The sequence below is a fragment of the Eumetopias jubatus genome, unplaced genomic scaffold (assembly GCF_037043125.1).
Source record: "Eumetopias jubatus isolate StellerSeaLion01/CBP00866 unplaced genomic scaffold, mEumJub1_p1.0 scaffold_137, whole genome shotgun sequence".
NCBI lineage: Eukaryota > Metazoa > Chordata > Mammalia > Carnivora > Otariidae > Eumetopias > Eumetopias jubatus.
In genome coordinates this window covers 71497-86035 of record NW_028274943.1, presented here as the reverse complement: position 1 = coordinate 86035, position 14539 = coordinate 71497, and the positions used below count along the sequence as shown (strand labels likewise).

The following is a 14539-nucleotide window of genomic DNA, read 5'->3' as shown; positions in this document are numbered from 1 at the left end:
TTGTGTAACAGTTCAGAGTGTTCACTCCTCAACTCTGGTGAATTTTATGTGATTGTACAGCAGAGGGTTTTGAAGTCAGATGGGCCTCCTGATGGCATTGTGCCGTTCATCCTGCCTGTCCCGGTGAGACCTCAGGGCAGTGCACCTCTAAGCTTGAAATAGGGGCATGTTCCCTACTGACTGTCCAACAGGACCTCAAATATATATAGGCCAGGACTGGCACTTAGTAGATGCTCAGTATATATTAGTAACTTTCTTGTTCAGAGAGAAATGACTTTTTATTATGCATGTATGTCTCTGTATATTTTGTGAGGAGTGTGGAACAGTTTCTAATCAAGAAAGTAGATACCGTATTTATTTCTTCTTAGTTTGGAGTGTTCTGTTAGTTTCTCCCCATAACGATCTTTGGAAGGTATTTTCTAAAGGAGCCAGGCCCCAGAGAAGTAGACTTGTATTAAATCCCATGTCTCCGAATTCCTCTCCCTGGCACTTTGTCCCCCTCCTGCCCAGGGGTCTCTGTAATTGTGGTCCTTTGGTCCTTGAGGTTCAGAGGGATCCCCGTCATGGCAGAAAAGACAATTACACTCACAGAGCTAGTATACTGCTTTGTAAAGGAGACTGTTCTGGATGCTACGGGTCTTCTTTCCCTGAACTGCAGGTGGTACCTGCTTTTCATTTCCAGCTGAATCCCCGTCCCTCTCACCTTCACAGAAACCGCTCCATCTCATTTCTAGAGTAGGACATGGGGTGTGCCCCAAGGGATCGAGTGTGGGTTCTGTTTTAGAATCTCGAGTCTGGGTTACTTGTCAGCCCTGTCTTACATGTGTCTCCCAGAACTTGTTTTACTCCTTCGGATTTTGCTCATTTGCTTCTCTGATCATTAGACGAAACACTTACTGAGGTCAGGGGTCCCTGGAAGAATGTTCTCAGTGTCGTAGGTGTTGTGTGGATTTGGAGTGCACCCGGAAGAGAAGCTGTGTGTGAGCCCGTGGTGAGGAAGGGTGCAGCCGCGCCCCGTGAGCTGGGGTACAAGTTGGCCGTGTCTGCTGGTTTGCTGCCAAATCTTCAAGTCTGTATTTCCATTTTTGAAGCTATCAGTAAATCTCTTTCAAACATTTGTCAGTATGTACAACCTCCCCATCACTATCCAGTTTTATTTTTGTTGTTTTAATTATAAATATCTAATAGTTTATTTTAACCATTTGAAATTACTTGAACAATGTCACGGTTAAATAACCATATCATTTCAGCTGCTTTTTGGACAAGTGATTGTTTTGTTTTGGAGGGAGAGAGAGGAAGAGAAAAGGTGGGCGGGACGCAGAGGGAGAGAGAATCCTAAGCAGACGCCAAGCGTGGACTCAGTGTCATGACCCTGAGATCGTGACCCAGGCTGAAATCGAGAGTTGGACGCTTCACTTACTGAGCCACCCGGGCCCCCCTGGATAAGTGATTTTTAACAGGTTCTATTAGATATCAGAAAACTCAGCCAGCATCTTCTGGTTCTGTCTTCTGAATCTAAGCAACTTAGAAGCCACCACAGTGGAAGTTTTAGGCCCTCTCTTTACTGGGTGACTACAGCCTGTGAGCAGTCATGGGCTTTTTTGTAAGGCTGTTCACCTCTTTCCCTCTACCAGTCACCTTACGATTTCTGTATCTTCCTTTAAAGTTAAAACCCCTTTCACCCAGGACACTGAAAGTTACGCCATCAATACTAATAAATAAGTAGTTTAAAATATTGTGAAAACGTTTTATTTAATGTGTCTGTTTTGCTGTCTTCTGGATAAAAGGGAAAAGGCCATGAGATAAGTTATTGATGAAATGAGCTGCTGAAGTGGAGAGGAGGTGTAGTCGGCCGATAACTGTCATAGCGTGAGCGCTGGTAAATGACCGCGCATGCAGTCAGCCGTCCACCAGAGCCGTCCTGGTGCTGAGCTGCATCGATCAGTAGTAGGGTGTCAGCGAAGTTGATGGATGGGGCCAACACGGACAGACAGCAGAAGGGAGCCCTGAAATATAAATATGAGAAAAGTACAAGGAAGGGGAGTCTCCATCTCTGCAGGTGTTCAAATATAAATTGAAATGTGGGTTTCTGTGGTGCAGTTCCAGTTATTTGCAGCATTGACACCGAAAACATCCGACATACACGTTGGACCCCTTCACAGCTACAAATGACCCAGAAGTGATCCAAACACACCGACCACAAAGAGAGGAACTTGGGCCCCCAGGCAGACCTCCTGAGAGCAGGGGCGCTAGGGGCTCTGAACATGGCCATGTGGGCAGTGCCGGGCTCCAGAGACTCCCTTGAGGGGACAGAGGTCGGAATCTGCTCTGATGGCTCCGCTCGGCGTGGCACCACCTGACAGAGTCGGGGTCAGCCCCATACGAGTTGCGGATGTCCCGGTGACTCTTGCGCACGGCCACAAACCTCAGCTTCTTCATGACCCCGGGCCAGCCCAGCAGCTGCAGGTCCCACAGGTACTCTGGGGACAGACCTTGGTGGGCTTGTGGTAGAGAAGATACCTGTTCAGGTGGCTCTCGTCATGCCACAGGGCCTCGATCCCATTGGCCCAGTCGACCACCATCGCCTGGTGACAGGCTGAGGTCAGTCGGGGAACCTCCGGCACCGAACCCCCAGAAAAGCCTCCTGCGTAGTAAAAGTCACCCGGGTCCCTGGGGTGTGCCCCTGGGACCTTGTCCGCGCTCGTAGCTGAAGTCCTAGAATGTCACCCTGGAGAAACCGGGGTGCAGGGTGCCTAAGAGGAGGGACAGGCTCTCCACGCCCACGTGGTCGCTCAACTTCATGTCCACTACACGGACACCAGGTAGTCCACCTTGCGAAGGAAGAGCTGCTGCGAGAAGTTGCTGATCTCCATGCGGTGCATGGGCACATCCTGCCAGCAGGGAGCCCCGGGGACCTGGAACCAGCACTCTCTGGTCCTCCGGGAGCTGCACTCGGGCCCGGCAGCCGGCCAGTCGGTGAAGACATAGTAGGTGACCCTGTGTCCCGCCGTGAACTGCTTCTCCGCCGGCTGCAGGAACGGCTCCAGGAAGACCACGTAGCTACAGGGACGGGGGATAGGGCGGGAGGAGAGTCACTGCCAGAGGCTGGTGGCAGGACCCCAGAGCTCGGGGCCGTGCACGTGTTCACCTTCGTCACTGGGACACGCCCCGGGCTGCGTTAAGCCACAGCCACCCTCCTGGCCTGTCCTGAGAGAGTCCGCCGGCGGGCCCTCCCTCCCTTCCGCTCCCAGAGATGGGGGCCCTCAGCACCCCATCTTACAAACGGGAGCCCGAGGCTTGGGAGGCTGGAAACCCATGCAGCCACACAGTCAGCATGCTGGAGCCAGGGACACTGCCCCGTGCTGAGCTCCCGGGCAAACCCTGCAGGTGCCCTCCCCTGGCCGCCCCCCTGCGGGTCCCCTCCCCACCTGCCAGGACTGGAGCTCCTTTGGGCACAGCCCTCGTTCCTTGGCCCAACAGACCGGCTAGAAGAAGCAGGGCCAGCCACCTGCCCCTCTTGCTTTGGATGGGCTGTCGCTGGTCCCCACAGCTGGCTGCACCCCCTGGAGGGTCCCCCCGTGAAGGCTACGGGGCCTCTTGCTGACAAGGTCCTCAATCTACCATTGGTATTCCTAGGAGGGGTCACCTTGAACTCCCCCAGACCGGGAATCAGGTGCAGCCCGGGGACAGGGAAGGGGAAAGAGGACCCGGGGAGTTGAGGGGGGTTGCTTAGACCCCAGCCTTGAATCCAAGGGGGTCAGCTTCTGGATCCAGGTCGACATATGCCCCTCCCTCAGTCCAAAGCCCTCACATGGCTGGTCCCCCTGTGAGGGGTCTACCTGCTCCGCACCGTGGGGACAGCAGCTCCCCCAGCGTCAGGCAAGTGTGGTGAGCCCTCTGAGTCTGGTTTTTTGGAGCAGGCACTGAGGCTACTTCCCTGGGCCTGCCCCACACCTGGCAGCTTAGTCAAGGGCTCACACGGGGAAGGCGGCCACTGCCTTGAAACAGGGGACAGGCACACAACCCGCAGGCCCGGATCAGGTCACCAGGGGAAAGGCCAGGCCCAGTCGTTGTGAGTGTGGTTTCACGGCCCCTTCCCTCAAGGACGCTGCCGGCAAGGGCTCCCTCATGCAAGCCCGGCACCTGCCCTCGCCCCGGGGCTGCGCTCCCGGCCCAGAGGGGGACCCATGAGGACCGCCTGTGCGGGCAGCGTTGGGACAGGGCCACTGGCGCGGGCCGCGGACCCTGGGCCGTGAGGGTCTGGTTGGTGATTTCAGTCCCCGCTCTCCAGGACCTGGAGGACGACTCTCAGGCGACCTGGGCCCTTCCTAGTCCCCCCCGCACATGGGGCTGAATGCCTCCCTTCCAATGGCCTGGGAAAAGGGTTGCACGGGCCTCAGGCCATCCTGCGGGCCTCGGCGAGCTCTGGGGAGGAAGGAAGCTCTGACTGCCGATGCTGTGGCCAGCCCCAGCTTCCAGAGGCTCCCAGGGGCCAGGCCACTTGCTGGCAGCCATGCCCAGCGTGCTCCTGTGTCCGCTGCAGTCCCAGGGCCTCACTGCTCAGCTCCCTCTCAGGGGCCTGGGCTCTGGCACCGAGTGCTGTCTGACCCGAGTGCTGTCTGAGGCTGTGCCCTCCTGAGCCTCATCCTCTAAGAGACACACAGGAGGGGCCAGCCCGACAAGCATCTCCTCGCTACCAATGCACAGGGCACACGTGACCCCCTTCCACTTCTCTGGTGGGGGGCTCCCTGGAAGCCCCATTGTTGGGGTGCTCTGCCCCTTGACTCAGCAGGATAGCGGCCTGGGGTCAGGGCTGTGTCTGTCCGAGGGGAGTGGCAGCAGGCGGGGGCTGTCACCCACTGTGACGGGCAGCCTCCTGAGAGGGAGCCAGGTGCTGTCCCCTCACCGGGCCCACGAGAGCCCAGTAAGACTGCTGAATGCATGCACTTTCGCATTAATCCCCAGGACGGGGTCCCCCCACTCTGTGCTCAACACACCGACAGTCCCATGGTGACGTTCTGCAGCTAGAACTGCTCGTTCAGGACGTCAGTGTTGCAGGTCCCTTCCCAGAAGATGGGGGCCAGGCAAGGGGTGAGGGCAAGGACATCGTTCCTCCGGGAACACAAGAGAACAGCATGGCGATGTGCGAGCTGGGAGGAGGGTGAGCGCACCAAGGGCCCTGGTGCTCACCACCCCCACCTGGAACCTCACCATCCCCCGCCCCATGCATTCAGGGGCCCACCAGGTGCACCCTCCTTCCAGAAGCACTTCACACTTGCAAGAAACCCAAACGCAAACCTATGCAAATCCCTTCCAAATCTAAGCAAACCTGGTCCCTGCCAGACCTCAGAGTGGGAGCAGGGATTTCCCAGCAAAGCCAGGGGGCCCTCCCCCGGGAGGGAACAAGCCCCCCTCACACATTCTTTGGTGGGCAAGGGACAGAAAGCAGGAAATGCAAGGCACAGAGAGAGAAAGGGACAGAGAATAATCTGTGGGCTCCAAATCGAGATCTCAGAAACAGGGAGAGGAAAAGAATCTGGCAATCGTGCACCCGCTGAGTTTTCAATCAGCCCGCCCTTCCTTGTCTACCTTAAATTTCCCTAAGTTTGAGAAAGGGAGGGGAAGAGAGGGAAGGGGAGGGGGGGAAATTTCAGTGAATGTACTCCCGGGGGTGTTAGCACCTTGGCTAGGGGTAAAGCATCCTGAAAATCACATAGCGTGATGTGAGTTTGCAGGGAGGTGGCTGCGCCCGGTCAGTGGGGCTGGGGAGCTGCTACAGGTGCCCAAGCTTCTGGGTCCTTCCAGAAGGAGCTGTCCCCGCAGGCTGTACCCCCGTGTCTGCATGCGCTCCTGAGCTGAGACCCAGCAGCTGCTGCTTCCAGACCATGTCTGCGCCTGAGGCCCCTCCCATCCAGGGGGTCTCCCTCCCCAGGCTCTGCACCCAGCTGGCCTTGCTCTTGAGGGTCTAACAAATCCCGTGCAGCGGCGCGGGTGCTGTGGGTCCTCTGAAGCCACTTCATCAACACAACCGTGTGTGTCTTGGAGACACTGATCACGGAACCGCCAAACAGGCTGAGAAGGAGCACAGGCCGAGCCAGGGCCCAGGCGGGCTCTCAGCCCAGAGCCAGCGTCCACCCTGGAAATGGGAGGACACCTTCAAGCTGCCCCCGAGCCCGGCACCCTCCGTCTACACTCACAGGACAGGGCTGGGCCAGAACTGCCCAGCTGAGCCTAGTCACCCCCAGGATCTGGGGAGTTGTGGGCGTCAGTGGCTGGGACATCTCCCACCACGAACTGGGTGGTTTGTGACCCACAGCAGGTGGCTGACACTAGGGGAACAGATCCCAGAGGGGCTCGTAGGTCTGTTCTGGAAAGATCACTCTGGCTCCCGAAGGAGGATGGGTTCTGTGCAGCGGAGGACAGGGACACAGCTTGGAAGGTACCGGAAAGACGACGGGGCCTCCCCTAGAGCAGGGCAGGGAACGCAGATACTCCGTGGGGACAGACAGGTACCTAGAGGCAGGAGAGGCCGGCCTGTTCTGAGCAGTGTCGGGGGCGGGGGGAGGCAGGGAGGATTGCCTGTTTCCTGGCTTGGGCTGGGGGAAGGTGAGGACTTTCACTAAATCAGGGACTTGAGAGCAGGAGCGGGGCAGAGCAGGGGGTCACGGTGGGACACACAGGTGACCCTGGAGGCAGGAGGTGGGAGGTCAGAGGAGAGGTCGAGGCTGAAGCCAGACAGGTGGGGGTCCGTCCTCCCAGGGACACGTCACAGGAGTGGCCTGGCCGCTCTGGGCAGAGCGGGGGGATGAGACTGACGCCCAGATCACCGATGCCTCAGCCTGGGTGCGGGGCCAGCCCGTGAAGCAGCCCCCACTGCCCCCTGGCACACAGCCAGTCCCCGAGGCCATCGGGCATCGTGACCCTGCCTTCACCCCACTTACCTGGCCCCCGCTTCCCTGACCCCTAGCATCACGCTTCTCAGGCTCGGGAAGCCAGGGCTGTGGAAAGAGCCACCAAAGGCCACTGCTGAGGAGGGTGCGCCAGGGATGGCTTTCCATCCATCCCCGTGCAAAGCAGGAGCAGGGGCCCCCGTGGGGAGCCCAGAGCTCCCTGGCGCAGCTGCAGGGGCTTGGGAAGGGCCAGGGGCAGTTACCCCCAGAGCCCGGGGGACACATCCCATCCACGGAGGTGGCAGGAGGGCGTCACTGCGCACAGTGCTGCATGTAAGCCGCCCCCCCCAGCAGCCAGCGGGGGGCCTGTGTGTGGACAGCACAGCAGAGGCTGCCCCAGGGAGCAAATCCCGGCCCTGTCCCCAGGCCCCGGGAGAGCAGCCACGGGCCTTTACTCCATAGTTCTCGAATCTTCTCCCTCTGGAAGCTAACAGCACGCCTTCCCCGCTGGCCTTCCGACTCCCTAGCTACATGGCTCCTCGTTCATAAAGTGGGGAGAGGGCAGCTCCCCACAAGGTGGGGTTCAGTGGGAGGGTGTGGGTGGAGGGGCAGCTCATCAGTCCTGTCATGATGATGGGGGTGCTGGTGTGGGGGACAGCTGCTGGCGTGGGGGACAGTTTGCTCCTTGCTGCCGCGGCTGCTTGCAAGTTCCGGTTGGGGGTCCACATTTCTTCCCCAAAGAGGACCCAGTCGGGCGGTATCAGGAGGAAGGCCATGGTGCGACGTGAGCAGCCTTGTGTTCTTCCTGGAAAAGAGCCGTGGGACCCGGATCACTCCGCTCTGCTCCTCCCAACCTACCCACGTCCCTCGCGTGTGATTCACATCAGCTCCCGTGGAGGCCGCCTCCCTCTGGCAGGTGGTTTGAGCATCCCACCAGCATCTGGACGACCTGATCCAACACTGGCTTCTCTCTCACTCACAGGGAGGGGGGCAGGGCGTTCCTCCCTCGCAGCACATCGCCCGGGCGTCCCCACGGATCCCAGAGGTAGGCAGGTCTCCCCAGGGCCTCTTTCCACCGAGCACCCCCTTTCCTTGGAGTCTGAGATGACGTCGCTGAAACGAGCACTAGAGGACCGTGCTGAAGATAGAACAGCATGCACAATCCTGCACACACCTTGCAACCTGGCACCAAAACACAGGAGGCAAACTCGGGTACGACTGAAGGGAGAAATGGTCCATCCTCCAGGTGTAGTTGGAGATTTCGATATCCTACACCACCAACCGATTAGACAGCCCGACAGCACCCACCACACTCGGTGCTGCAAACGGCAAAATGCACACTGTCCTCAGCGGGACACGGAACATCCTGCAAGGTGCAAAAAGTGCTCGGTCACAAAACGAGGAGCGAAGCATTGAAGAGAATCGCTCTCACACGAAGCACGCGCTCCCACCACAGGGAGCGAGGTGAGAAGGGCAGCGACGAGGCACTTCGGGAGCCCCACAACCACGTGCGGACGAAGCAGCAGGCCTCTCAATAACCGGCGGGGCCGAGACGTGTCTGCTGAGCTGCATGGAAAGGAGAGGACCACAGGCCAACATTCATGGGACGGAGCCAAAGTCCTGTTTGGAGGGAAACTTAGACGGTAAATGCCTGGATAGGAATAGAAAAAATCTCAAGTCGGTGCTTAAATTTTGACCCTAAGAACCTACAATACCAAGAAAAGGACAAAACAGTGAAACCGAACGCGAGTCCTTTGGGAAGAGCACCACAAGTGCATAAAGCAGTAGCTGACTGACCAAACTCAGAAGGTGCGGTGGGGCAGAGAGAGGGAAGGGGAGAGGCACAAAGACTCTAAAATCAGGAACGGAAGAGGAGGGCTGACACCAGAATAATTCAGACACTGAAAGCATTTTAAGGGAACACTAGTAACAACTGCTTGCCGACAGTTGAGAGAGCTTAGATGAGACGCAGGCATCCTTGAAAGACACACGCTGGAAAACTTTCTTTTTTTTTTTTAATGTTAAAAAGATTTTATTATCAGAGTTTGGAAGAAGGAGGGCTCACCCTGGCGTGCCCCGCGGTGACCCTGGGCCTCCGTCTGGGGTGGTGCCCCTGAGGGGACATGATCGGTGGAGGGCTCCCCCGGCATGAGTTGGGACAGGCACTCGCCGGGCATCTGTCCCTGAGGCCCTCTGTGCGCTGGCTCTGGGGTCAATGGGACAATGCTTTCCGGGGGGGCCTCTCGTGAGGTCTGATGCTCCGCCCCTGGGGGGTGCACGTATTTCCTAGGCCTAGGAGTGTTGGACTACCGGGCCTGGGCACCAACTTCAGGGACTACGCCATTGTGTTCACCCAGCTAGAGTTCAAGGACGAGGCGTTCAACACCGTGGAGCTGTACAGTAAGTGGTGGACACCACGGGCCGCCCCACGAACTCCCTGCCACGGGCGGCCACGCTGGGCAACCTCCCGCTGACTGTGCTGAGCCCCGGGCCTCCAGGGTCCCAGAGCAGCATCCCTGCCCTTCGGCCCCCTGCAGGAGGGGTGGCTGGGGCACGGGGCACACGTGGTGAGGGCTCCCCTCCCGCCCCACAGGCCGGACAGAGCTGGCCAGCCAGGAGGCCCTGCGCCTCTTTGCTAGGTGGAGCCAGTCCTGGGCTTCCTGTCTCAGCAGCAGGCCACATTGAGGCCGGACCGTGAGTGTCACCCAATGCCCACGGGCCCCTGGCTGACTTCTGTGGGTCTCGGGGTCCCTCCGAGCCTCAGGGAGTCAGGCAGGGTGGGGGTGGGGAGCTCTACACGGAGTCCCCTGCTCCTGCCCAAAGCCAGGCCTGCAGGGCCGGCCCCGTCTCGGGCGAGGCCGTGGGCAGAGCGGGGTGGCCGCGGTGTGTCCTGGGTGCCCACCCTCACTAGTCCTCTTCCCCCCCAGTCACCTGTGCGCACAAGGCTTTCCAGGTCAGCTGTCCTCCTGAGCATCACCCCAGATCCTACACCCCAGAGCTCTGCCCCGAGAAGGCCTGGGGCCCGCGATGGGGCTGACACCCCTCGAGGTGAATCTGGGGTCCTGCAACGCTCTGCTTGGGTTTCAGTGAATGCATCGACCTCCCGGTGGGACTGTGCCCGCCGAGTCCTGTGAGGCTGGCCAGGCGCTGGCCTCCTTGCTCAGCCGCCTGGGAGCTTGGTGTGGGGCGGGCTGCTCTCAGGACTCACGGCAGTTCCAAATAAAACGATCCCACAAGGCCTTACAGATGCCTCTCACCTGTGTGCCGAGGGCGGACGGCAATGTCAGACGGGGCGCTGCCCTCTCGGGGCTCCGGTCGGTGCAGGGGAGGAGGTGGGCGTGGGGCTCACCGAGGGCTGGGCCATACAGCCCAGAACCAGCTCTGGGTGGGGGACACGTGGACGTGGGTCTTGGCTCCTGAGTGGGGGCTGGGCTGGGGGCAGCTGCTCCGCAAGCAGGGGTCACCACAGTCCCTGGGCTGGAGGCAGGACTGTCTGTCTGAGTTAGAGCAGACCCTCGGGGGTCTGGACAGGTACGGGCTGACGCAGTGGGCGCGGGTGCCCACCAGGGTGCGCGGCTGGGGTGCCACAGTGTCCAGGGCACAAGAGTGTGGCTTTCCCAGGCCTGGGGCTTTGGGGCCAGGGCAGGGGGAAGGATTCCAGAGGGACCGAGCCTGTGGCTCCTCCTGTGGTCTGGTGGGGCCATGCCTGACGTCGTGGCGGAAGCTGGGCTGGGGGCTGCCCCTCACTCACGGAGGGGGGCGGTGCGTGCAGGCTAGGGGTGGGCACGCTCACACACACCCAGCAGCCCTGTCCGGGAGCACCTGCTCAGGACGGAGAGCCCTGCTGTCACGCTGGTGCCGTCTGTGCCCCATTGTCACCGTGGTCCTGCTTCTCACGTGCAAATATCTCTATGAAGTGACTCACAGGGACGCCTCCCGGCTGCTTGCCTCTCTTCCGCGGGGCCTAGGATGGGAGGCCCAGGGGTCTCACAGGGGAACACGATGGCCTTCAAATTCAGGCAGCACCCGCCAGGCCGAGCCCCTAGGCCGCCCGCCTGTGTCCCAAAGCCCCTCTCCCCCCACATTGACCCACCCCAGGCTGGCTCAAGGCTCTGGGTTGGCTGGACGCCCACGGCAGGGTCAGGTGGGTGGGGAGACTTAAACTCAGTGCCCCGGTGGCCGAGGAAGGAGGGTGACAATGGGACCAGGGAGGCTGACGTGTGTGCTGGTCTTGGCGCTTATGCCTGCTACGGGGTCCCGGCCGCAGGGACAGCTACCCAGGGAGTCCCACAACCTCAACTGGAACAAGGTGAGCCACACACCTGCGTTCCCCAAGGCTGACAGCCAGGCCGACCGGGGCCAGGCATGCAGTGTGTGTGGTGGCTGGAAGATCACTCCCTGAAAATCTCCAAAGGGCCATCCTGGAACAGGGGGCAGTGCCGCGAGGGCGGAAGGGGTTTCAGGCCCTGGCCTCTCTCTGAGGAGCTGGTGGCCACGCAAGAGGGGGGAGGGCCGAGGGCCCCAGGCAGGTGCTGCCTCAGGGCCCCGGGGATGCTAGGTGGGCAGAGGCCGAACGAGCAGAGCGTGTTCCAGAACAACCAGATGGCTGGCAGGTGGAAGGTTCTAGTGGAGGCGAACGTGGGAACTGACTCCCCGGGAATGTGGGTTTGTGGCAGGAAGTCAGAGGGATGGGGCCGAGGGCCGAGCTGGAAGGAAGGGGGAGGCCTTTCACGGGAAGGGAATTCCAGCACATGGTAAGCACAGCCCAGCCCTCGGGGCCCCAGCACACCCGGCACCTGCCCGCCAAGGCCCAGAGGGGCAGCCGGGGCCCTGTGCAGGGGCTGTGCCGACCTGTGGGTGCTGGACCCGGCCCGGGCCTCAGGCCAATATCAGTGTCCGGTGGGGTCCTGAGGGCCCGGCTGGGAGCCTGGCACGGGCAGCTACGTCAGCACGCTCTCCACAGTTTTCAGGGTTCTGGTACATTCTGGCTGTCGCCTCTGAGGGTCAGAGATTCTTGCCAGGCAGAGACAGGAGGAAGCTGGGGGCATCGATGTTGGAGGTCCACAAAGCGGGCCAGCTGAAGGTGGTCCTTGCCTTCAGCCAGTGAGTGGACCGGGGAGGGGGCCCAGCACATTCTTCACGGAGCCCTGACCACAAACAGCCCAGACATCTCCCTGTCAAGAGGGGAAAGGGAGCCGGGGGCGGGGGGAGCCAGACCCATGATCACCTGCACATCTGACAGATCATCTCTGCGGCCCGAAACCCTTCCTGCCCCTAAAAATTAAGGCCTGATTTTGGGAGAGGCCACCACATACACGGGAGCACTTGGCAGAGAGTGGGTGTTCCGAGGGTTTCCCTTAAGCTGTGGGACTGACCCTGCACCAAACTGGAAAATTCCAGGAAACCAGAGCCAACAAAGGGCTCCCGCCTTGGTGCCACCCCCCGCCCCCAGGTCACAAGGGTGTCAGTCACACACATTAATTCTGCGGAAAGATAGGAAAAAGGCGATGTTCAGGAATACTTGTGCGTAGGAAGGCCCGGGCCTGGCGAGAAAGACCTGGGGGTGGGCGTGTCCCCGGCTTCACGGCCACAGGCCCGGGAGAGGCCGCTCCTCTGTCCCAGGGCTGGGTGGATGGGATGGACAGCGGCCCACGGGGCGGGCAGGCAGGCCACGGTCCCAGAGCGCACTAGCATGCAAGTGCCCGCAGCCTAGGCCTGGAAGGTGGTTGGGTGTGTGGGAGGGACTCCTGACCCTTCCCAGTTGCCCCTGCTGTGCAGGCCTGATCGGGCGGCCCCACGCTTCTCTTCCAGTCCAGGGAAGGGGGTCGAGGGCTTCCACGTACTGTCCACCGACTACAGCTACGGCGTGGTCTACGTGCGCCTGGGCCGGGCTGGCCGGACCTCTAAGACCCTGCTGATCCTCAGTGAGTCCAGTGGAAAAATCTGGGGAGGGGGCGTGCGGGGTGCGGGTCAGGTGGGGGACGGAGGGGCGACAAGCTCGGAGGGCAAGGTATGGAAGCACCTGCCTCAGCTCGGGCTCCCTGACAGAGCGCCACAGACCGCACCGCACGGGCGCCCGAGATGGACATTGATTCTCACGGCTCAGCGCGCCGACCTGGCGAATTCCGGGGAGGTCCCCATTCCTGGTTTGCAGATGGCCGCCTCTTCACTATGTCAAGTGTCGGGGAGAGGGCTCCGGTGTCTTCCTCTTCTTATACGGGCACTGACCCCATCATGAGCACCCAGCTAACCTCACACACCTCCCAAGGCCCCAAGATGTCACACCATCCCTCTGGGGCTCTGATGGATGAATTTGGGGGGACACGAACACACATCCGTTCCTGTCACGGCCCTTGCGCTGCAGGCTGGCAGGAAGTGGGAAGTAGGAGGTCAGGGCTGGGACACACACAGCAAACGGGTGGCCAGGTGGGCGGGCGGAGCGCGGCGCCCGGACGGGGGGACCGGGTGGGCGGGTCTCTGGTGTGGCTGCCACGGGGCTGATGGGGGCGGCCAGTGCACGGGCGGAGCCCAGAGGGCAACAGGCCCGGAGTGGGACTGACCCTCTGCATGGAGGCAGGGGACCCCCTGGGCTGAGGGCAGGATCGGGGGAGCAGGGGGAGGTGGTGAAGGGAGGGCGGGCGGGGAGCTGCTGTCCAGGGAGGGGTGGGGGGAAGGGGGCACAAACCCACTTCGGGGCACCGAGGCCTGCAGGACAGCCATCGGAGAGGTCGGAGGGGTCCCGTGGAGTCTCCGTGGAGGAGGGCGTGGCCAGGAGCGCAGCGGGAGGGGCATCAGGCTCCGGCCCATGGGTCCTGTGAGCAGAGGGGCCTCCTCAAGTGGCCCTGTGTGGTGCCCGCCTTGGGGCTGCACTGGGGACACCCCCCTACCTCGGAGCACAGAGGGGACAGAGGCACACTGCCCATCACCCGCCTGCTGCCCCCTCCCTTGGCAGCACACTGGCTTCTCTGTCCTGCCAGCTCGGACGGCGCTGCGGTGGCCACGGGCTCGGGGACGGCCCCAGAGGGCCAGAGCTGGGGACTCTGACCTTGTGACTCTGCTTTCAACTGCAGGCAGACAGAGCAGGTCCAGCTTCCCGAGCATGAAAAAATTCGTAGACATAGTTGAGATATTGGAGCTCGCAAACGGTGTGACTGTTCTCCCAAAGATGGTAACAGACAGCCACGGGCCCTCCCGTGCAGGCCAACAGCACGCCCGGCCCCCATCCATCCCGTAGAGCTCAGTGCTTCTCTCTCTCCTGCAGCCTCGTGTGCGCACACCATCCTGCCCTGAGAGCCCGCGTCCACCCACCCGTCCCCTCGGGGCTCCACCCGCGGTCCCCCTTGACCCCGGGAACATCGCTCAAGACTGCAGGTCTGCACAGCCAATGGCCTATTGGGACGCGTTGGAATACCCCAGGCCACTGATGGGGTGAAGTCCAGGGCCATGGCCGTAGCCCAAGCGGGATCCTTTATGATCTTGGAGAGATGGGGATAGGAAGGCGGTAGGAGGGCAGGTGTTGGCCAGGCAGGAGGATGCCCGACCGGACCCATTCTGCCCACACCCTCCAGATTCCGTGGGGGAAAGAGTCGGCCACACTTCTCTGCTGGGAAGTAGACCACGGCTCTTGGACCAATGTCGTCCTTCTGTAT

The 14539-nt window shown here is 60.9% G+C and overlaps 1 protein-coding gene and 1 pseudogene across 1 annotated transcript; one reads left to right on the top strand and one right to left on the bottom strand.

The window, feature by feature from the left end:
* Positions 1-1807: 1807 nt before the first annotated feature.
* On the bottom strand, positions 1808-7666 carry LOC148161572 (histo-blood group ABO system transferase 2-like; annotated as a pseudogene).
* A 3422-nt stretch (positions 7667-11088) lies between these two features.
* Positions 11089-14124, top strand: LOC148161571 (epididymal-specific lipocalin-10-like). Its single transcript, XM_088020734.1, has 5 exons — positions 11089-11199; positions 11854-11993; positions 12343-12419; positions 12674-12814; positions 13961-14124. Exons 1-5 carry the CDS (start codon positions 11089-11091, stop codon positions 14122-14124), a joined length of 633 nt encoding a protein of 210 aa, XP_087876860.1.
* The last annotated feature ends 415 nt before the right edge of the window (positions 14125-14539 follow it).

Coding starts and splice junctions, on each gene's coding strand:
- LOC148161571 (XM_088020734.1), top strand. CDS start 11,089: ATGGGACCAGGGAGGCTGACGTGTGTGCTGGTCTTGGCGCTTATGCCT. Junction 12,420..12,673: donor GTTCAGGAATACTTGTGCGT/AGGAAGGCCCGG, acceptor TGTGCAGGCCTG/ATCGGGCGGCCCCACGCTTC. Junction 12,815..13,960: donor TAAGACCCTGCTGATCCTCA/GTGAGTCCAGTG, acceptor TTTCAACTGCAG/GCAGACAGAGCAGGTCCAGC.